The sequence below is a fragment of the Amblyomma maculatum genome, chromosome 3, assembly GCF_055883805.1.
Source record: "Amblyomma maculatum isolate TAMU_Amacu chromosome 3, ASM5588380v1, whole genome shotgun sequence".
Classification (NCBI taxonomy): Eukaryota; Metazoa; Arthropoda; class Arachnida; order Ixodida; family Ixodidae; genus Amblyomma; species Amblyomma maculatum.
The window spans coordinates 221155711-221179417 of NC_139346.1; the positions used below are offsets into that span (position 1 = coordinate 221155711).

A 23707-nucleotide genomic window follows, 5' to 3' on the forward strand; every position below is an offset into this window, starting at 1 on the left:
TACTTTGAGTGTGAAAACTTTTTCCTTTTGCTACAATGGACAGCTGCATGAGTAAGCAGGACGGTTGCCCTCACAGTTTGATGCGGTTGAATTTTACAACGTTCAGCGGGGTGTTCATGAGTGGTACACTTGGCACAAATGAGCTGGCCTCGGCAGCTCTCTGCACCGTGACCAAACTTTTGCCAGTTAAAGCAGCTTTGTGGGTTGGGAATGAGGCATTAGCGGCATGTTCCTCTTTCAGCCCACCTGGCAGTTCTTCCTCGGTCATGTATTTCAAGTTATCATCGGAGAGGACACCATAACAGTGTTCAAAGATGAGTGTCAACCAATCACAATTGGTATGTCTCCAAAAGCATTAACTCCTGGGAGCTTTTCATATTCATGATACAAAACTTTCAAAAGCAAGTCTCAATCTGTAAGCTTCTTGATGTTATATCTATTGCCTATTGGCAACGGCCAGCATTGCATTTGGTGCCACTGGTGGCCACTTTTGTGTCCAGAGTGGAAAAGCGCCCTAAAGGAACACATGTACATAAAATTTTTGCCATAGAAGCTTTTTTTCTTATTTCACAGCGCAAGTACGACATCGGCCCTTCGTGAGTCCAGTACACCGTAAAATAGACTGAAAAATTATCTCGAAGGTGTTGTATTTTTATTACAGTGCATGCACATGGGAGTCACCCGGTGGCCAGCACAGGAGAGCAATGCAGAGAGATGCTCATTCAAACTATTTTCTGAACAGTTTTCCCTTTTCATGCACTAATATAGGCAGCTGTTTGTTCAGTTAGAATGTGTTTAGTTTAGCTTACGGGGTTTAACGACTAAAGCTATCTATGAGAGACGCTTTAGTGGAGCACTCCGGAAATTTCGACCACCTGGGGTTCTTTAAAGTGCACTAACACTGCACAGCACACGGGTGCATTGCTTTTCGCTTGCATCGAAAAGCGGCCGCCGCAGCTGGGATTCGATAACGCATCCTCGGGCACAGTAGTCGAGTGTGATAGCAACTGCCCGACCACGACGGGGCTACAGTTAAGATATGCAGGCATACCTCTAACACGTGCTCTGCCAAATGGTGTTTCTCCGAATTGCAAAAGCTTCTCCAGTAGTCCGACATGCTGTTATGGGCTTTCCACAGGTTCATAGCACGGTTGCTCAAAACTAGGCAGCCTAGACGCTTTATGCGAAAGGCAACTTTCGAACGGCATGACAAACGAAGAAAAATAAGCCGCTCCCTTTTGCAGACGATGGTGAAGATAATACACTGCCGTTGCAGTGGCTCTCACCGTGCAGACAACAGCTCAGACGATACCTTGGCTGCTTCCGCCGTCTGCATGCCAGCAACCTCAGCGGCCGGGGTATCGTCTGCACTGTCATCTGCAACAGTGTGTAATTTGTTCTCGTTTGTTGTGTCGTTTGAGAGCTGCCTTTTGCGTAGGGCATTTAGGCTGCCCAGTTTCATTACTATGAACCAGTAGAAAGCATGTAAAAGCATACTGAACTCCTGGAGAAGCGTTCGGAGACATATCAGCTCACGGAGCACCTGTCAAGGGCATGCCTAGCTTCACAGCACACACTTATCATGCAGTTTTAAAAATATCGCTTCTAAATGTCAGTGCATATTTTGTCACAATCCTTTTCAAAGTATGCACCAACTGTGAATGAATGGCTGCCTACACGGTGAAATGAGAAAAACAATGTTCTGTCTCTGTGAGGCACGCTCCTGTGCGGTACAGATGGTCAGCGGTAACTTAAAAATACATTGCTTTCGAAATGAGGTTTCATAATTTTGCAATATGTTTTAGGGTGTACTGGGCTTTTCTTCATGAAGGGCTGACATAGTACTGATACTATGCAATCATAAATTTGTTTAGTTGTGCTTTTATGTATAAACTTCATAAACTTCTGCTCAGATGTAGTCTTATGGGGCGCATTCCCGCTCTGGATGCCGAGGGTGCCATTAGTGGTGTGCACATCGCCCCGGAGTTAGATGTGCACGGAGCCTATAGCGCCAATCTTAGGATGAGTCAATAGCGAGACATGTCTCAGTATTTTCAGAATGCTCACTGTGGATTACATGAACACACGTGTGGGGAAGTGGTCTTCATTTTTTAAAAAGAAATGGTCGGTTTGGTCAGTGTGCCCCCATTTTGAAAGAGCACGACTGGATGAAGAAGCAGCCATAAAAGCTTTTTTTTCCGTCTGCACCCCGACTATGACCAAATATGGCATAATATGGTCACACCAGGTTAACCCTCACCGCAAGGAAAAAGAAAAACCAAGCAATGATAAAGAGAAAGCAAAGCGAAAGATTTCCCGCAGTCTATGGGCCAGAGTGGTCCAAACAATCAGTGCTGGCTCATCCATGACGATGCCAGGCACGGAGTCTGTGGTGTTGCTCAGTACATGCACGCATCTGCCCCTAGGCGGTGCATGGCTATTAGCGCAAGTCTGCATCTCACAGCCATTTTTCCCCCGAGGTTTTCACAAATGGACAAGAACAGATGTCATTTACTTGGTCCAAAAATTTGACTGCAGTGTGGAACACTGTGTAATGCACTGCTGCCATATCCACTTGTAGCGATGACGCAAGCCCTTTTCACAAGCCGCAGTGGTGGAACTGGCAACTGGCTTCTTGTAGCAGCTTTTGTAGAAGAAATTCCAGTTTGTAGCAGAAATTTCAAGTTTTGTAGCAGGAAAAATGGCATTTTGTAGCGAATAATTGAGCTTTTGTCGCAGGGAAAAAAAATGTTTTGTAGCAAAATTTCAAACCTCGAGACAGTTAAATAAAGAAGGCTTGTTTTATTTCTGGAACCCAATTGCTCAGATGTTTATAATGACAATAGCCATGCAAAAACAAGCTTCGAGCTCAAATGCAGTCTAAAGTGCTGTTATTTCCTTAAAAAGCCCAAATTACGAAAACAGGTGGTTTTGCTAAAAACAAAGCAGTTTTTACTTAGAGCAAAGGCGTAACGTGATACTCCACTACACTATAAACACTGTCGCCTTGGAAAGTAGGTAAGTAGCTGTCTTAATATAAAAACTCCCTCTAAAAATTCAGAACTGCCGCTTCTTAAAACTGCAACTTTAACTCCAGCTTGGACAATGCCGATGCGAGCCTTTCCTCTCCATTCTTCAAAAGTGCTTGTCCACTCTCAACGTTTGGAAAACTTTTAGACTTGACGCCTTTTCAGAAAAGCAGCTCTGCATTGGTGCTCACATTCCTGACCAGCCTGATCTTTTCCTACACTTTTTCCTGATTCTGACCTCTTTTCTGGGCATCTTTATCTTGTGCGTCAGGGTAACGTCGACGCGCCTTTTTCTTTCAAGACCCGTGCTGACTGGAGATATGGAGGGAAGAATATTTTTCCCTCGAGAGACTGCTGGCACACTGTCAAAACTGCGATAACCTCTAAAAGGCCCGTAAATGCTGACGCTTGGAATTAAGCTGTGAAATTATACAAGATGTTAAACATAAGGGGTTGAACTTAAGGTACAAAAGCAGCCAAAAGAGTCCAGTGCATGCGCACAGAAGCAGTAAAATCCTTAGCGCTCCCTCCGCTGCTACTCGGCCATCGCAGTCCATACCTCACTGGTACAATAAAAAAAAAAGGAGGAAGCAAGCGCGCATACTGCTCCAACTGTGCTTTGCTGAGGGCAGTTCCAAACCGTCACTCGTTTGATACCGCGCCATCTGCGTTGTCCCGCCTGCTTGCACATCCTTTACACACACACACACACACACACACACACACACACACACACACACACACACACACACACACACACACACACACACACACACACACACACACACACACACACACACACACACACACACACACACACACACACACACACACACACACACACACACACACACACACACACACACACACACACACACACACACACACACACACACACACACACACACACACACACACACACACACACACACACACACACACACACACACACACACACACACACACACACACACACACACACACACACACACACACACACACACACACACACACACACACACACACACACACACACACACACACACACACACACACACACACACACACACACACACACACACACACACACACACACACACACACACACACACACACACACACACACACACACACACACACACACACACACACACACACACAAATTAAGAGAGCTCCCAGGGCAGCTTGAAGCATTCACGCGTTTGAACGTGCTTCGACCCTTCGGCGGCCAGCCTGCCAGCCCCTCCTTTCACTCTTCCCACACACTGGACTTGAGAGATACCTTGCAGCCCCCTCTTACTTCCTCCGGGTAGATCGGAAAAAAAAAAAAAAAAAAAAAAAAGAAACAAACACCGGCCGGAGACACAGAAGTGATGTAGACAAACGACAATTTTGTCACGTGACTGTCCGCCCAGGACCTGCAAAAATATTCTTCCGCCTTGCACAGTGTTGCCAGCAGAGTTATTCAGAGACTTTGGCGCAGGCGTGGCACAAAACTAGGCAAAAAATTGATTTTGTAGCAGCATGTAGCAGGATTTCTGATTTGGCTCAGTTTGGCACAATTGGCGCAGCAGTTCCACCACTGCAAGCCGTCACTCATAAGCAATCAAAGACGACAGTTCTGGCAGATGCAATGTGCGAAAACTACTTCACTGCGAATCATACCCCTAAGCATTTAAACGCAAGCTTCGGCTGTTTGATCCGCATTAGGCATGAATGGCTGACCAGTCGGAATCACCTAGATGAAAGGCTGAGGCTAAAGATGGTCGTCGGTAAGCTCCATCTCGAAGCGTGTTGTCTGTGCTTTGTCAGAGACTGAAAAGGGCAGTGGCTTGAAAAAAGTGACAAAACTTTGCCTGACTGCAGCTGTCTGCACATTTGGTACAAGGAGTGCACGATGGAAGTTCACATTTCCAAATCAATCTTTAGTACATTTATCCAAAGCTTCATTTTAAACCAACCAAAAGACGAGACACAGGAAAGAGAACAAGACGAGGCTGGACTAACAACTGAATATTTATTGAAGGAAAAAAGACAACGAAGAAAATGAACCGTTACCAACTCGCCCAGTCGTCAACCTTGTTGAATCCAAAGCTTTCGGGCATAATTAGCATGACTGTCATGCTCGTTATAAGTATGCTTCAATAAACCTTGACACTTTGAAATGGTAGTGACAATTAATTTTGACCATTGGGGTACGTCACATCAGAAAGTACAACAGCACCCTGCATTCTGCTTCCATCGAAACGCAGCCACCACCACAGGAATAGAACGCCCGACTCAGCAGCTGAGTGCCGCAACTACTGAGGCACTGCAACTGACTCCAAATCCTCAGGCCACCCACATCATCCATGTAAATAATGCCCTTCAATTTAGACCTAGGCACTTGAAATGTAGCAGCCATTTTTACCTTTTACACAAGGCATTTTGCATATGTATAGTGGTAACACTGTCAATAGCCAAGAAGCAAGAGCAGACATAGCAATGCAATCGATATCACCCAAATTGTTGCCAGGGGGGTAAAGCGCAGCGAGGATGTTGTTCTACACTAGTGTAACGCCATGATGGTACTCCTATTATTTTTGCCTTACTCCCATAAAGAATTCCAAAATATAGACCTATAAAGCACTTGAGTCCATAAAAAATGTTTTCACATTTTATTTTCTTACAGTTGCAAAATTTAAGCGATAAAAAGGCGGATAAAAGCATACTTGCTATAGTTTCGTATCGTTTCGTTCTGCTGTGCCTAGAACTAGAGGGCGCTGGCTGTAAGCAGCTGTAGTATGCGAGAAGTACCATCATGGCGGCGGACACGATTAGTAAAGGAGTGGAGAGGGTTCACATGGGAATGTCGCAGTTGCTTTCGCTCTAGTCTTGTATTAACTCTATAATTGTTGCCAAGTGGTTACAAACTGCTTGCTTTTAAGGGGAGATGCGAAATCACAATTTTCACACAGAAAAAAAAAAAGTGTTTTGTAAATTTTTGCTGTTTCGAGTTGTGCATATATTAAAGAAAGTTTGGTCGTCATCTGCGCAGCAGAAAAATTACAATTTTTTTCTTCTTTGCGAGATGGGGTGCAGTCACCACCAAAAGCACCTATGAATGCTGATTTCAAGATCCACCTGCATAGTGGGCAAGATGCTGAATGCGGAGTGCATTCCAAATTAAGAATGCTTGCTTTTCGTGCTTTCTAGCCAAATAGGACCTGAGTGTACAGAAGATAGCTAAAATAAAAGCAGAAAGAAAAGGGCAAATTTCGGGCTGTGGCAACAGCGGATTGGCTGGTAATCCCAAATAAGAGCTTGAATTGGCTAAAACTCAGCATGTAACCTTCGAACACTGTTTCACACCACTGGGAGCCCGGCTAACCAAAGTGCTCGACAAGCTGGAGATAGAATATGGAGCCCAGACAAAGAGGCACACGCAGCAAGCGACCAAAGAAAGCATTTTACGAGCACAGACAAGGGCACTGAAGAGCTGCCGTAGTAGCTGCCGGGGATGTTTTCGGTGAATGGGCAAGTTAGGAAACAGCCATGTGAAGCTTCTCCAATACAAAAATGTGATGTTGAATCAGGTTTTGCCACTGCATTTCCATCATTCCCCTCACTAAAAATTTAAAAAAAAAAATGATGAGGCTCAACGCTGCTGAACCGAATGTCGAGCTTTAGCTCAAATGAGAGAAACCACTGTAATCAAGGGTTCGACGAAACGCAGTCTGATCAGGTAGTGGCATAAAAAAATATACAGGATCACTGACCAAGTCAAAGTTTCATGAAAACGTACTATCGTTTCGAAAGCCCTACAGCTTCGTTGTTCACAATGGAGAAACCAGACAAAAAGCATTCGTTTATATCTTCTTCAAATACTTTGACTTGATCAGTGGCCCTATATATATATATTTTTTTTTTATGAGGAAAACACTGCATTGGTTTCCCGTTTGATGCTTTTATTTGCGCTTATTTTATTTATTTTATACGTGCATGATGTCCTGTCCTCTTCCCAGCTAATTCCACTTCATGAAGGGGGATATACCGCGGATTGTCCGAAGCATTACGGCATCTACGGTAAACCGTTGATGCATTCGGCAGGGAAGCTGGTTCGGCGGTCATTTTGCTATAATGCTATACCTGCCTAGCCGGGGGCATGGAGTGTTCGGTCTAGTTTGCCCGGGCACAATAAGACTGTGATGTTGCTATGGTGATGGCACTGTTTACGATTCTTAGAAAAACGCGCCACTCACGCAAGTGAGCAACAGAGCTAACGCTCTAAAAGCCGTCGGTAGGCAGAGCGTTTCCAAAAGAATGGGGCTTTTATCTCGAGTAAGGTAGATACCGTGTTACCCAGGCGTCCACTCACCCGCCGTCTCAACACCCAATTTGTTGACTTTATATTTGAACCTTGTTTTGAAGCAACTCGACTTCCTGAGCTCTGAAAGGTGTCCGATCATGTTAGCAAAAGTGACATAGAAGCATGTGAGAATTTCGAAGCACACAAAGAATGTGCTTCCATTTGACCACATGAAGCAAAACCACTGTACTGCATTGGTATGGAAAAATTCACAAATTATAGCACATGCATGATGGAAAATAGCGCGAAAGTACACGAAGGACGGAAGGAAGTAAGACACGGACAAGCGCTGAAGATTATAGCACATGCCAAATCTGACAGAACGCGATCTGATCGATGCGTCTAATCGTTTGGCATTTGCAGGAAAACATTTGGTAAGCATGGGCGCTCTTGCATGGAGTAAAAATTGGGCTCTGATTATTATGTTGCAAATGTGTGAATGTACAAGTAAGTGCCCCATCACGAAATTATTTACTACCAACACATGAAGCCGAAAGGCGGGCTCAACACTAAAGTATACTTGTTGCATACGTGTGTGCGCCCTGTGAAATGAGTACAATAAAGTGGGCTCCAAGCTAATAATGAACAGTAGTCCACCCAATATATTTGTTCAGAAAGTGCATGCATCATCACGGGAAGCTGCAGCAGGATAGGTCAGCGTCTTCCATAACATGCTACTTTTCACATCAGATTTCAGTGTCGAATGAAATTCTGCAGGAGAAAAATGTTTCTAGGAGACTGATTGTTAAAATTTTATTCTAATTGCCTGAAAATACTGTGTTCCTTTAATTGCACGCACACACACACACATACACACAAACAAACACACACGTTCGCGCGAGCGAATAAATAAAATGAGGATTCTGTGGAGCATCCAATTGGGAGTGGGAAAGTGGCCGCCATAAGCGCCTACAAAACTGTCCCCATTAGGTCCTTTCTTCTGGCAACATTCCTTTACAATCCCCTCTCCCCTTCCCTCACTTCCCATATAGTTTAGTGTGAATGGGCCTCCTCAGTGCCGAAGAGAACATGAATACCGTATAAACCGGAATATAAGTCAAGATTTTTTCTTAAAAAAGCAAGCTAAGGTCTCCCCTCGTCTTATATAGCGGTCTTTAGCAGAATGTGAGTCACAGTCTGGCAACGTCTAGCGTGCCTGCACGCGAACGGACAGCCAAAGCCGTACCGACATCCAAACGTGGTTGCATCAGTTGCATTTTTGTTTTCAGTCACTGGCGCGTTAGTCTTCGCGTGTGCTGTTTCGTTCGACCACGTGCGTTAGCAATGAATAGCGGCACGCGGAAGCAGTTTACTGCGGCTTTCAAGAAGAAAGTTATAAAGTTCGCCGAAGCGAACGGCAACATGGCCGCTCAGCGCCAGTTTGGCGTCTCAGAAAAGAGCGTGCGGTATTGACGCGGACAAAAAGGTGAGCTGTTCGCGTGCAAACCGAGCAAAATGTCCTTTCGTGGACGTCGTGCAGTGCACCCACAACTTGAGGACGCACTTGCGGACTTTGTGCAGCAGCTTCGTGCGCGCTCACTACCCGTGACTGTGGATTCGATTCGCTGCAAAGCTCTGGAGCTCACGCGTGAAGCCGGACTGCATATAGAAGAGTTCAGCGCACCGAAGTCATGGGTGCGCCGTTCCATGAGGCGCAAGGGATTTTCCCTCCGCCGGCGCACATCAATATGCCAGAAGCTGCCGGAGGAGTTCGCTGATAAGCTCGTCAGCTTCCAGCGGTTTGTAATTCGGCTTCGAGAAGAGCACGGCTACACGCTGGGACAAATTGCAAACGCCGAAGAGACCCCAGTGTGGTTCGACATGCCTTCGTCTACAACGGTCAACGAACGCGGCGCCACAGAGGTGAAACTTCTGTCGACAGGAAGTGAGCACTCGCGCTTCACTGTCATGCTTGCATGCACAGCTGATGGCAGAAAGCTGCCGCCTTTTGTGATTTTCAAAAGGAAGACCATGCCAAAGGAAGCTTTCCCGTCAGGTGTTGTGGTGCGCGTTAATGAAAAAGGCTACATGGACGAGGCCATGATGGTTGATTGGATCCGTGTAGTGTGGAATCGCCGGCCCGGTGCACTGCTGAGTCGTCGCAGCATGCTGGTTCTGGACGCATTTCGCAGTCGCCTGACCGAATCAGTAAAGCGTGCGCTCAGCGAAGCTAGGATGGACCTCGTTGTCATTCAATGACGTCCACCCTTCAGCCACTCGACGTCATACTCAACAAGCCATTTAAGGACAGAGTGCGGCAGAAATACAATGGGTGGATGTCCGGCGTCAATCCGAAAACGGCGACAGGCAGCCTGCGAAGGCCTCCGCTTGCGACCGTCTGCAGCTGGGTGTTGTCGGCCTGGTCTTCTTTGCCAGACGCTATGGTCCAGAAAGCATTTAAGAAGTGCTGCTTAAGCAACAAGCTTGACGGAACTGAGGACGACGCACTGTGGGAGACGGCGAGCGACAAAGAGTCATCTTCCGACGCTGCTGAAATTTCGGAGTGAGACTGTAGCTCCGCTAATGCAGGGACGCAGCCGATGTTTTAAATAAATGCGTTTCGGCAATTTTTGGTTGTTTTCTCTTATTTTCTTTTTTCACTTCAAGGTAAGGGGGTCGACCTATACACGGTTTATACGGTACATGCCGGCCTCCTGCGCGATACATAGCCTCTTGGTGGATTTCACATCTATTTCGAAATATCGATTCATCTCAAAAGGACAAAATTGGCAATCATTCACTTATTTGCGCATTGTAACTTACCAGTTCTAGTTTCCAAGATTGGACAAGCACAAACAAAAAATAAACAAGGGCGACTGTTGACTAAGTTCAGCTAATTATAGCTACATTATCATATTTGTAATCACGTTTGATAAAGCAAATTTCTGTTGACCGCAAGAGCTGGCAGCTTCCACTCCAGTCAAGGAGTGTTGGGATCCCTACTATATCTATGGCAACAACAATAGGGAGGTTTAGAATATGGTACCCCTACTGCTTAGGGGCACAGGGTAATAGTGGGGGTGACAGTAGGAGCACAATTCTCTTAGTGCACAGGCTCAGCTATTACTCTATCCCACTTGCTACTCTATCCATAGGGCCCCTGTATTCTAAAGCTGGCTAATGATCACTCTGATTGCACAGATTGCACTACTAAGATTCCACTGTGCAATCATGTTGACACCCTATTTTGTGTTCAGTCAAGCTAGCCTACTGCAGTCCAGTCCAACCCCCTCATGCTAGGTGTGGGAAACTATACTTTACTACTTTATTTTGTCTCACAGGATATCTGCAGCATTGGGAAAGGCAGAGGAGCTCTTTCAATTGTGCTTCTAAGTGCCTCTTGCCCATGGGCACTATAATAGAGAATTGTGCTCCTACTGTCACCCCCACCAATTTGGGGGGTGAGAGGGAGGCCCTTAGGAGCACAATTGCCTATTGTACACATGATCTAGCTGGTGTGCCTCTGCCTTTTGCTGCTCTGCAAACATCTTGTGAGAGGAAGTATAGGCAAGAGAGGGAAGGCTCTTGTCCCATTGTCCGGGCTCAAAGTAGTGGTGTGGTGAGGTGAAGAAGGGAGTTCAGTGGGGCAGCCCATGCTGCTCAGGATGGGGACAAAAGCCCTCCCCTTCTCTGCCTGGACACTGCTGTGGAGCCACAGAAACCTTTGAAAGTCCAGGCAGCAACACAAGAAAAGCTTTCAGGCAGGGCAAGTCCAGAGGGCTGGGTGGCTGGGTACTCAATTCCTCAGTCATGGATTAGTGGCATAGCCTGGTGGCAGAATCTGAACTACTTCCAAGATGGCGACCATGGAACCGCCACCTAACCTCATTTTAATTGTAAGGGTGTCCAACTAGGTCTAAGGAATGTGATTCAGAGAAGTTAGATCTCAGTACCTAATGTAGGGCACTCCTCCTGAATAAACAATTTTAGTAATACTCTACTCGTGTGCCAGCACAAATTGATTATGATCGAAAATATGCTTTGTATAAAGTGGAGTCAAAATAATGGTTTGATTTGGTTTGTAGAGTTTAGCGTCCCAAAGAGACTCAGGCTATGAGAGATGCCGCAGTGGAGGGCTCCGGAAATTTCGACCACGTGGGGTTCTTCAACGTGCACCGACATCGCACAGCACACGGTAAAAAATGTCGACCAAATACAACGCCTATACCTCAAGATCATCGGAATCATTCTTTTAAGAAAGCTAACATTATTACGACCCAAAAGAAGGAGACGTCAAGGACTTGAGAAACGAGAGACCGATTTTCTACTCGGGTATTTGTTAAAAGAATCAGGACTACCTTTGGTTTTAGCCAACCAAAGACCAGGAAGGTTTTTGTAAAAGCTATTTGACAACAGACCATATCCTTACTATGATCCAGATGATAGAGAAATGTGCACAATATAACCAGCATTCATACATTACAAGAAAGCATTTAGGCTGGTTCACATGCAAGCGACTGAGCGAACCGAGCGGCGAGCGGCAGCGACAAGAGCGGAAAATTTCCAATGAGTTGGAACTAAATCGCTTGAGCCGGCGCGACAGCTCAGAACAGGTTTTTGCGCCGTCGCGGCAGAAATCGTTACCGTTTTCACTTGCATGTAAAACTGGCTTTTGACTCGGTCGAAACCTCAGCACTCATGCAGGCACTGGGGAACCAACGTGTAGAGTACTCCATAAAGAAAGTAATAAAATTGTGTTAGGCAGGGAGATTTCACTGCTATTCACAGCTTTCGCAGAAGAAGCATTGAGAGGCCTGAATCACAAACAATGAGGAAAGAGAGTGGATGAAAAATACCTTAGTAATTATTGCCTTGGTAAGTAACTAACGGGATGAAATGCCAGGCATGGTCATTGACCTATACTTGAAAGTTGATATGCAGAAAACTCAAGTAATGTTGAACAGCCTTGGAAAGCAACTGTAGTTCATGATAATTACAATGACTTTGGAAGTGATAAGGGATCATGTCCACTTAGGCCAGTTTATAATTGCAGATCTGGACCACGAGATAATAACTAGAAAAATTAGAATGGGACACACCGCATTTCTCCCATACTCTCATATCATCAACAGCAGTTTACCAGTATCCCTCAAGAAAGAGAAAGATAAATAATAGCTATATCTTATCCGCACTCACTTATGGGGATAAACATAACAAATAGTGTTCAAGTTAAAGTGAGGACAATGCAGTAAACAATGGAAGGAAAACCGACATTTTATGAGACAAGAAGTGAGCAGAGTTCATTCGCGAGAAGCGAATGACGTTACGTTGAAAGCAAGAGAAAATGGGCAGGGCATGAAATGAGAAAGTAAGATAACTGATCGTCACTAGGAGTGTCTGGATTCCAGGAGAAGGTAAGGGATGGCAGGGAGATGGTTAGGTGGAGAGATGAGATTAGGATATCAGCGGGGACTGGGGGGGTGCAAGTGACTGGGTTAATTGAAGAGAGATATACGGGTAAGACATTTGCTGTGCAGTGGGTGTAGTAAAGACAAAGATGGTGGTCTTAAGGTGGGAAAGATATTCCTGACCTGGTGGCACATGGAAACCGCACTCTGCATGAATTTTTTCTTTTCTTCTGACCGTGGCCACCTCTCAGCTATAATGCTTTGCTCTTCATCGTGAAGATAGTACAGTCAAACCCGGATATATCGAACACTGATAATTCGAATTCTGGTTATATCAAACTCACGTAACCTTGAAAATACCATGTAAAAGTATAAAAATGAAGCCGTGGTGTTCGGGAGAGGGGAAAAACACGATAGAGCGATGCGCAAGGGTGTGCCCACTCTTCTGCACAGTTTTATTCCTCCCCTTCTCTCCTTCCCGGTCTTCCTTCACAGCAGCACGCACTATGCATGCGCAGACAAGCCAGCTCAGCCCGTGGCAGACGCTTTCTCTAGTGTGCGTTGTAAACGCTCTGCGGGCAACGGCTGATCGCACGTCTCGTGTCGTCGTGCTGAACATGTGTAAGCTACGGCGGCTGCGGTCACTAAGAAGCCGCAGTTTTTAGTCTTTTTTTTTTTTTTTTGCGGGAGTCGTTCATACTTGCCGTCGTACTGAACATGCGGCGCAGCGTAAGCTATGGCGCCTGTGGACGTTAAGAAGCGGCAGGTCTTTTTTTTTTTCTTTCGAGAGTTGTTCATTCTCACATCTATATGCATCAACGAAAGCACGCAGTCAGCTGCAATCATGCCACTGACTTTAAGCCTTGTTCGCTTCAAACGGCATTTGCAGCTATGACGCTTTCTAATGATTTTGTGGCAGTGGACTACGCCCACCACAGGCGCGACGTGATAAATCGAACCAGGTTTGCACAATCAAGCCATCACGGGCACAAACCAAGTTCATTCTCTGCCAGTGCAGGAGCTTATAGTCAAAAGATAAACATCTTGGTGCGCTGCCAATAAATTAGCTGTGGATGCAATGGTTGAAACAAAGGACGTGCCACTGAACGCTTTTTTTTTCTTTTTTTTTTTCTTTCAAATTCTCGGGGAAGTGTGGGGGGGGGGGGGGGGGGTTCATTATTCGAGTGGGTTGATTACGCGACAAATACAGTATCATTTTTCACAATCGCAAGTGGCGTCTCAAGCTGATTTCTGTATATCGAATTATCGGTATATTGAACTATTTCGCGATCCCCTTCGAGTTCGATATATCCAGGTTCGACGAGCTACAGGTTAGTAGTGTCGCAGCAAGTCTGAACATAATGCACCAAAGCAAAGGTGCTTATTACCAAAGTTGGCGGTAACATATTACTTTTTTCGGTAATGTAGTAACATACTCGTTACAATTTCGGAACTGTAATGGGTAACATACGTTAACATTTTTCGGTAATGTAAGGTGTCACGTTACTAGTTATTTTTTACTGCGAACTGTCCCCCTCTCTACCCTCTTCTTTTAGAAAAAAAAGTGCAGAGCATCTAAAGTGATGCTGCAAACAAATAAAATGAACAGGTGCCAGTTTCTGGTGGCCACGAGTTTCAGACATTAGGTACAATACTTTCAAAAGGCTGTTTACCTACTCTGTTTTCAAAATAAATTTTGCTTCTTTCTACCGGCTACGTTTCTGGTTGTTGCATTCTTAAGCAAGTGAGGTTGGCCTTGAACACCTTCACATAAACAATCACATTTTTGCCATTTTAAGCGAACAAGTAAAACTGCGCGGAAAAAAAAAAAACGGGACGTAAGAAACACACAGGCACAAACAAGGCACTTATGAACCTACTAGCCCATCAGAGTGTATTACTTCACACATTTTAATCTTTTCTTTATTGCTACACACTTTGCACGTGTTTTGTAAAAAGAAGCGCACCGAGCATTTTGGAACACCATACTTTTTTCAGAATTACTGTATATTTGTTAGCAGTTTAGCAATGTTTTTTTTTCTTTGTAGAGTTAGAATTGATAGTGAAGTCATTTTGTTTTTGATGTCACAATCAGAAAATGGCTTCATCATGTGCCACATAGCCAGAAGCCATCACAGTTAACTATTCAGGCAACTTTAGGCCACAATAGCATTGCTGAATTCCTGCCCATTTGTGCAAAGTATTCTTGTTAAATCAGGGTTTCGGGTAAAATCTTTGTGCGAGAAGTTTTATGTGAAATATGAGTTTTATAAAATTGTTATCATGAGTTCTTAAATGCACTGATTATAATTTATGGCCATGAAGTAACGGCTGAGTAACATGCATTACTTTTTTTTTCGGTAACGGCTGAGTAATGTGCATTACTTTTTTTGGTAACGGCATCTACCTTTTTTTTGTAAGTAACGCAGGGCGGTAACGCACTCCTTTTTTAAAGTGAAATGGGTAACATACTTGTTACTTTTTTTTGGTAACGTCTACAACACTGCTTATTACTGCTACACTCAAGTACTCGTCTAAATCTCACAGAATAGTTAGACGTTAGTTCCCAGGTTGGTGAGATAGGATAAAATGCCATTGCATAACACATAATATTGCTGAAGTGCTTTCAGAATATCCATGTTTACTGTTTTGAAAGCATGTGATTGCATGTTGGACTGTGTGCGAGTGCACCAAATAAACTAATTCCAACGAATGGCTGCACTGCAACAGGAAGTACAAAGCTCCCCTTGGTGACAAAGAAATTCTGAAACTATACATTCAGTACTCACAGGCACAATCAGGCCCTGCCATGTAAGAATGTTGCTTTCATCCACTTGGATCTCTCGAAAGGCTTTTGTTCCAGATTTACGGATGTCTGCAAGTTCCTGAAAGACAAACAGCATGTGAAAAGCCAGCAGTGATGATATGCACAGATTATGCAAAAGAAAGAAAAGTGCAAACACAAAAATGCTAAGTGCACGGAAAAAAAAAAACTGTCGTGGTGTACTAGTATAATGTGCAAAAGCCCTAGTTTGGTACGGTTTATCTTGGTAGATGATAGATTACATAGCTGCGTCATCCACTGTTGTTCACACTGCACATATATCCTATCTCATTCCTCATGTTACATGAACACTTTCACACACTACTGAGTCGAAAGCGTTCGAGATTCTCAATTGCTATTGAATTCGGAGTTACGCTGTCAAAAGGCTCCATCATCTCACAGCAAGGTACTGTGCTATCAGCATACAAAGTTAACCTGAAAAAAGTTAAAAGTGAAATGGTTATTAGTTACACTAATGTCCCTCTAGAAAATAATGTTGTTTTGGAGAAGCTTTATGGCATTTAAGCACTTTTCAGGTAGCCGGCATTGGTTTTTGCATCACTGGCGAAATTTCACTTGCTGCAGTATTTAGAAGCCAAACCTGCACTTCTTTCTGCAAAATAAGTCTTATATTTTGAAGTTACACAATTTTTCAGTAATTACACTGATCTGCATGTTGCTGCCAGCACTGCGAATTTGAGGGTGCATGCCATCCCCGCTTGAAGGCCTTCGAAATCTCTATAGAATCCCACACTGCTCAATGGCCACTGAAGCTGCACATGTATCAGCGCTCAAAGGCCTTTGAGTTAACACGGTTATCAGCCTTCAACAGAAACCACTCACCAATTAGTGCTTCATGAGGAGGACCGTGATGTATGCTGCTCAAGTTGCCAGGAGCAACAGAAATAAAGCCCTATTTTTAAAAAGCTGTACAAATGTGCCTGCCTTGCATAGGAGCAACAAGTCTAATTCGGAATTCAAAGGTCCTGGAAAGCTGCATTTCGTTCTCATCCTCTCAGTAGCAAAGCTCGAGTTGGCCGAGGCTTCAGATGTACTTCGTTTTCTTTATTTACTCCATGAAGTGGCGCTTTCGCACTCGGGGGTGGAAGCAGGCTCGAGCCTTTTGGAGCAGCTTTAGGAGCAGTAGTAAAGAAATTTTGGAGCAGAGCAATGAAAACAAGAGTTTTGGAGCATTTGAATTATGTATTGGAGCACGTTTCTAAGGTCAAATGCCTTTGATAATTGCAGTTTTCTTTTTCTGAAATACAAAATCTGCAATCTGATTCCATTTTATGCAAGTTCAATGCCTCTCCAACTTCGCACTCATCTCTGACAAGACAAACAGACAAAGCATAATATAACACAGCCCGACCTTAGCAAATACGTTGAAAAGACTAGCAGCAAATGTAACGCTTGCTGGTGGACTCTATGAACATCTAGTCTGACCTAATGCGTTTACCTATTTTGACTTGATAGATTCAAATTTCGAGTCTACCACTTTGATGCGTTCTAGCAGCGATACTCCCTATCTTGTGCTTATCTGTTTTATTTATTTAGAATAGACTTCAAAGCCTCCAGATATGGAGTATTACATGATCGTTTTTGATCCCATGCCTGGGCTGATAAATTCCTCGGCATATGGATATTTTGTCTTCCAAAAAGGCGCTTTCAGACAATACCGCGCCTTGACAAGCTTGGCGCCAGTGCTTTTTGCCTACTGTGGGATCGCAGACAACTGCAGCCCTACAGGTCTACAGGGATGGAAGCAGGCTCGGGCATTTTGGAGCAGCTTTGGAATATAGATAGGTGGCATGGAAGGGTAGCCTTTCCATCCTACAGCTTTTTTACTTCACTGCCTCCTATCAATAGTTCATCATTCTTTGCTTGAGCAATGCTAGGGCTCATTTTATTGCGATAGCAATACTGCGCCAGGTTTCGAGCCGTCCCATGGTCCCTGCAGAGGCCACGGTTTACCTTGAACAGCCGAGGAGGAGAAAGAGCAGAAGACGACGACGAAGCAGACGACGAAGAAGACTGGTAACTTACGCTCTCGCGTCATACTCTTAAAGGATGAGCTTAAGTGTCCCCAATAATGTAGCACATTACACTGATAGGGTGTGAAAGGAGAATAATGTTGCAGGCAAAAGAAGCTTCCGCCGTTGCCATCGCAATCCAACTAGGGTTAACCAGAGTTAAACAAATAATTTTTTTTAAGGTTTTGGCGATAGACCCCATGTGCCATTTTAACACTCTTGAGAAGCTTCCTAGTGATTGACAGCTTTGGCATATCAACCCATAATGCTTCAAGTATGGTTTTGTCTGTCATAGGCCTGACAAGCTTGTCACTGACAAAGAGGCTCAATGACAAAGTGGCTCGGTTGTGAAGTACTTGCTTATATTTACAGCTGAACCATTAGAACAACTCATGCTGTTTTTGCAGTCGCACAAGTTTCCTTCCTAACCGCTCACAGCAGTTTGCACCACCTGCTTCGCTTGCTGATCTCGTTTCCCTCCACCAGCAATTCAAAGGCTGAGAGGAGGTGCTACATCCCATGCACAGTGCATTTTTTTTTCTCGCAATTATCTCCAATCACTGGTGGTTCGTATTAAATTTACTTGCAAACAAATATGTATCATGTTTTATGCTTCCTTCCCTTACAAAAATTTCATTTGTATTAAGCCCAGACAAGATGCATTATATCACTGCCCCTGGTGCTGTAACATTGTTCCTGTGTTCTGCTAAATTCGATGGCAAAACATTTAGGCACCCAGTTTGGAGCAGTTCTGGAACAAAATTGCATTTTGGAGCAGAATGGAGCGATTGGAGCAGCACTTCCACCCCTGCACAGTAATGAAGCTAGTTTCTTCTTTGCCTACTGCTTCTTCCTCTATGTATGCAGTGTACAGGTGAGTAAAATGACGGGCACACTAGTGATGGACAAATTGCATGCGAGTGCACTCTAGCAGCGGAAGTGCATGCAGACAGTCAGGGCACTCCATGATATATGGCACATATATCATGCAGTTCTGAGGCTCGCTTCATTAAAGGCATCTTGAATTTACTTCTCTGTGTTTGCTTACATTAAACTTGTGTGTCACGTTAGCAGTGGCGCATACGTCACATGGAGTATTCACATAAACTGCGTGATGCGCTGGGTGAGTTCGGTCAGCTTTGGAATGGATAGCAAGCCTAGTTCTTCTCAAACGCGATGAATGCTTCTTTCAGAGATTTATAACTGGCATGCATCGCGCCAAAGAAATTGATCTACGATATCCTGCATGCTCTACCTTGTTGTCAATTTAACACCTTCCAGAGTAGGTGCTCATGTGCTTGCCGTGGTTTGCACTACCCTTCACACCTTGCAGTTATTCTTAACATGCCTTGCAAATCCTTGCATAGCATAAAGCAATAAAAGTGCCTCTGATGAACACTGATGGAGGAAATGCCATTGCACCAATGCTTATCACCCATAATCCGCTCATAACTACAGGCCTAGCTAGAGGAGAGTTCTGAAATGCCTGTTCCTACATCTAGTAAGTCTAGTGTATCTGGTAAGTTGCCCAACTCCTAGACATACTGCTGTGTGCATGCATCATCTACTACACAGCTTTTGAAAAGCTTGTTACAGAACTAGTTACCTAACAAGCATGAAGATTCATTACGTTTAGTTTTTTGAAACTGCAATTACATTAAGAGGGATTGTAGACAAATTGAAATTTCGTTGCAGTAGGCATTTACCACCTGAAGAGACTCGGAACACGAGAGATGCCATAGTGGAGGAATCCAGATTAATTTAGGTCACTCGGGGGATCTGTAACATGCAATTATCCAATACACCACATAGAGCCCTTTTTATTTTGCCTCGGTTTAAATGTGGCAGTGTTCGGACAAAAATATTGGCCATATAGTCCTAGCCACAAACTATGCAGCACAGTTTGGCTATCAGACTTTCCTTACCTAGTCAAAATTAAGAACCATTTTAAGAAAATATTAGCACGTGCTGTTGGCACACTTGCATATGAATTCAATAAACAAGGACACCTTCTCAATGGAACCCTCGGAAAAAGAATGCTCTACAATATTATGGCTGCATCTGCACATTTCACTATCGTGAGCTGCAGAAATAATGAATGTGCTGTACCGACCAAAGTGACTCTTTTGCCTTCAGGGTCATGTCTAGACAGTTCATTACCATAAGATGGAAAAGTCAACATGCCTACCAACCCTGCATATTTTGGCTAAGGTCAGCTCCCCTACTTTTATCTAATGTTGCATTTTAATGATGGGCAGCATTCCAGTCAGCTTAACTGTACCTGCTGCCAGTCTTACTAGTATTGCTGCAGCAGCTGGTATGCCTGTCTTTCTGGCTGGTGTTACATAACCTCTTCTGGCCGCCTCTGCAGCTGCGAATTTTGGCTATGCGTACTCTGATATTACTTGCAATCTCTGGCTTTCCAGCTGGCGTTAAAACTCGCAGCCGCAGAGGCAGCCAAAGGCGCTGTGGAGGTTACGTAACACTAGCCAGAAAAAATTAGCTGTGGTTTAGCTTGTGGTTAAACCTGGTGTTACGCGAGAGCAATCTGCATGGCTACGCTTAGGTTCGGCTTGAAAGTAAAAACATGGCTTTTGCACATAGTAGTTTACTCTATGGCTTCAGCTTTATTTATGGCATAGGGGAATCCCTTCACGTATGAGCACCCCTTGCCTCTCGTCACTGACCATTCTCATTCAGGTGCAGAAGACTTCTAGTGGTATGACATCATCTCCATGTCGAACTCCGGGGCACACCGCAGTCACAACGTTCGAACAAACCTTCTGTCTTAGCAACTCGCTGTTGTCGTTCGCCTGTACCAACTACCGAGTTATCTGTCTTCTTTTTCTTCTTATGGACAGGCACGGTTAAATGGCTAGACTGTGGCCAATGTAGCTGTCGCTACAAAATAGGCGTGCCGCCTTATCAGCTGTGTTCAGCCAGAAATCACAAGTAATATCGGAGTATGCGCAGCCAGAATTCGCAGCTGCAGAGGTGGCCAGCAGTGGTGTGGAAGTTATGAAAAGACAGCATGCCACCTACTACAACAGAGTAAGAAAAGCCTGGCCACAGGTTATGTTATGCCAACTGGAATGCTGCCCAATGATGTACCAGGAAAATGTAAATTGATGACGTTTAAGATAATTTTTATGCCATTTACGCAGTTTTTTCTGGGAGTTAAACCTTGTTTTGTTGCATTTCATTTCCTCGGAAAGCCACTTTCAATGTATGCTGCTTTCAAAAAGAACTCGCACCCCACCCGAGGAAAAGATGACAGCAGGGCTCAACTGTACTGAATGAACTAGCTGAAATCACTCAACTTAAGTGCACATACCAACAGAAAATCAGGGTCAACCCAAGCAGGACACAGAGGTGCCTGAAAATAGCTTATATGTGAGTAAGTGAGAGACAAGAAAAGAAGACGAGACAAGCCAGGTCCAAGACCTCTGCTGCGAGTCAAGCCGGGCGGCGTATATATTTAGCCCAGGCTCAACGCCCCCCGAAAACGTCAGCCGCCGGCGATTACATATCGGACTGCAATGCGCGTAGTCACGAAACGGAAGAAATTCAACGGAAAATCCTGAACCATGATGAGGCTTTTTCTTTTTAGGAAAAAAAAAAAGAAGAAAAAAACGTCGCGCATCCGTTAGCTATGAGGGTGTCTCTGTAGCATCAAAAGCGATGCGCATCGAATGGCAGTAGAAGGCTCATACTTATTTATTTTTTATTTATTTCATACTGCAGATCATTGTACAGATCCAAGCAGAACAAATACAGAAGTAAATATTACAGATACAAAAGCACAAAGTAAAATGAACAAATAAACAAATAATCTAAGATCTAATATAACAATCATGCCAAAGCGGACCTTATGTATAACCAGAAAGGGCGCAGGCGCACGAATATATGCTCCCAGTAGCAAAGGTTTCAGCATACAATCCAATCATTGATTTATAGCGCCTGACAGGTAGAGCTTACGGTAGAGCTTACGGCCACTTAGTTTCTCAAAGCGGCAAAAAAAAAAGAAAGAAAGCGCACACCAAGGGAACTGCAGTTTAGATAAAACAATTTATGAGATTTCTTTATAAAGAGAGATGATGTTCAAAATCATGCACAAGGTAGAGGAGCATCAAGATTATTACTATGTGGCACCTATACTACTAGTGACATGCACAGATGTGACGCTTTTCGCGAAGACAAAGAGGATGGCATCTCAAAGCAGGTCCGAGAAACGTTTTGTTTCAGAGTAGCGGTGCGGCCCACAGTTGTGATAGCAGTCTAGGCCTACTTTTTGAGACACGGCGAAGAGGAAAGCGGCCAAATAGACGCAAGATTAAGTTAGGAACGAATATTTGCCATGCAAACATCCAGCACTCTATACAATTCTTATAAATAGACATGCTGTCGTGGCTTTACGACGCTCGAAAACGCAGTTGGATGGAGGAAAATGACTCACTTTTTGCAGCCGCCTAGTCGCTGCCATTTTCGAACGAGAACGACCCAGAAGCCAGTGACGCCTAGCGGCTAGTGCAGAAGAAAAATTCAAGAAGCGACGTCGCGACGCGCAGAGATGCTTTCTGGCAAATTATCTTCAGAAAGAAGGCCCGAAAGCTGATTACAATATAGCGGATAAAGCAATTACTCACGCGGACGAAATTGCTGAATGGCATTACTAGAATATGATCGCCTAAGCAAGAACTTGCAGCACCATGTGCGCTAAAGAGCGCGGCCTATACAAGAGTTATTAGCGTACTAATTCCACTGCGCATTTTCCGGTTGTTGAAAAAGAAGGAAATACATGGATATTATCTGGAGCCTTGTTTATGATATAAAAATGTTTTTGTTGTTGTTGCAACTCTAGGAAGGAGAGGGCCAAAAATAATGCACGGGCCTCGCTGCCTCGTGCGGACAGAGGAGAAATTACAGGAGAGAAAGTGTGTGTGTGTGTGTGTGTGTGTGTGTGTGTGTGTGTGTGTGTGTGTGTGTGTGTGTGTGTGTGTGTGTGTGTGTGTGTGTGTGTGTGTGTGTGTGTGTGTGTGTGTGTGTGTGTGTGTGTGTGTGTGTGTGTGTGTGTGTGTGTGTGTGTGTGTGTGTGTGTGTGTGTGTGTGTGTGTGTGTGTGTGTGTGTGTGTGTGTGTGTGTGTGTGTGTGTGTGCGTGCGTGCGTGCGTGCGTGCGTGCGTGCGTGCGTGCGCGCGCGCGCGCACGCGCCGGCAGTAGCCCCCCCCCCCCTTCTATGTAAGGATGTAATTGTAATCATAAGGATGCAACAATAATAATAATTTATTCACAGGGAAAGAAAGGCAGTGTCTGTCACGCTTTTTTTGTGGACATCTGGACCGCGACAAAGGGAGGAAGGTAGAAGTGAAAGTGGAAAAAGAGAAAGAGGAGCCGTAGTCGAGGGCTACGGAGTAATTTCAACCACGCTGGGGATTTTTAACGTGCACAGAAATTGCAGCATACAGACACATCTCCGTTTCGCCTCGATACAAATCAAATTTTAAAAATTAGAAGAGTTCAACGCTGCTGAACCGAGTATTGAGCGAAAAGAATAGCTGTGGGTGACCGAGCATTCTTCCAATTCTTCTTCTTTTCTTCCCCAGCCCACACATAGAGAGAGAGAAATAACATTTATTGCACCCGTCAAAGGTTGGCAAGGATCCGAGGCGAAGCTCTGTCCCAACCATATGTCCTCCCCCTCAGCCGTCGACCTGGATCCCTTGGATCTGAGCAGCGGCCAGAGCAAGACGGATGACTTCTCGTTGCCCTTTTTCGTCCTGCTTGAGAAGTAGTGCCTCCCAGAACTCATTTGTTCTGTCAAGTTCTCCAAATCTAGGACACGTCCATATCATATGAATCATGTCCGCTATGCCATCGCAACGTTTGCACCTGGGGCTAAAAATTTCCGGGTGCCGCATGCTGTAAAGCTGGGGGTTCGGGAATACTCCAGTCTGTAGCTTACGCCACATAACCTCCTCGCTTTTGGTGAGTTGCTTACACGCTTTTGGTAGTACTGATCTGCCTAATTTGTAATGATTTAGGATATCTTGGTAGGTGTTAAGGTCATCGTCGAACTGTAGGGGCTCCTCATCGCGCAAGGGGTACGGGGTTGCGCATAAGTCGTCA

The 23707-nt window shown here is 44.6% G+C and overlaps 1 protein-coding gene across 1 annotated transcript in view; it reads right to left on the minus strand.

Moving 5' to 3' along the window:
- Nucleotides 1-22188, minus strand: part of LOC146197761 (ubiquitin-conjugating enzyme E2 L3) — a 40932-nt gene extending 18744 nt beyond the window's left edge. The window contains exons 1-2 of the mRNA XM_084599675.1: nt 22039-22188; nt 15515-15610 (exon numbers count right to left, since the gene is read on the minus strand). Coding sequence (XP_084455801.1) covers nt 15515-15610; nt 22039-22065 — 123 coding nt within the window. The 5' untranslated portion in view covers nt 22066-22188. The remainder of the gene's footprint in view (nt 1-15514; nt 15611-22038) is intronic.
- Nucleotides 22189-23707: the final 1519 nt, after the last annotated feature.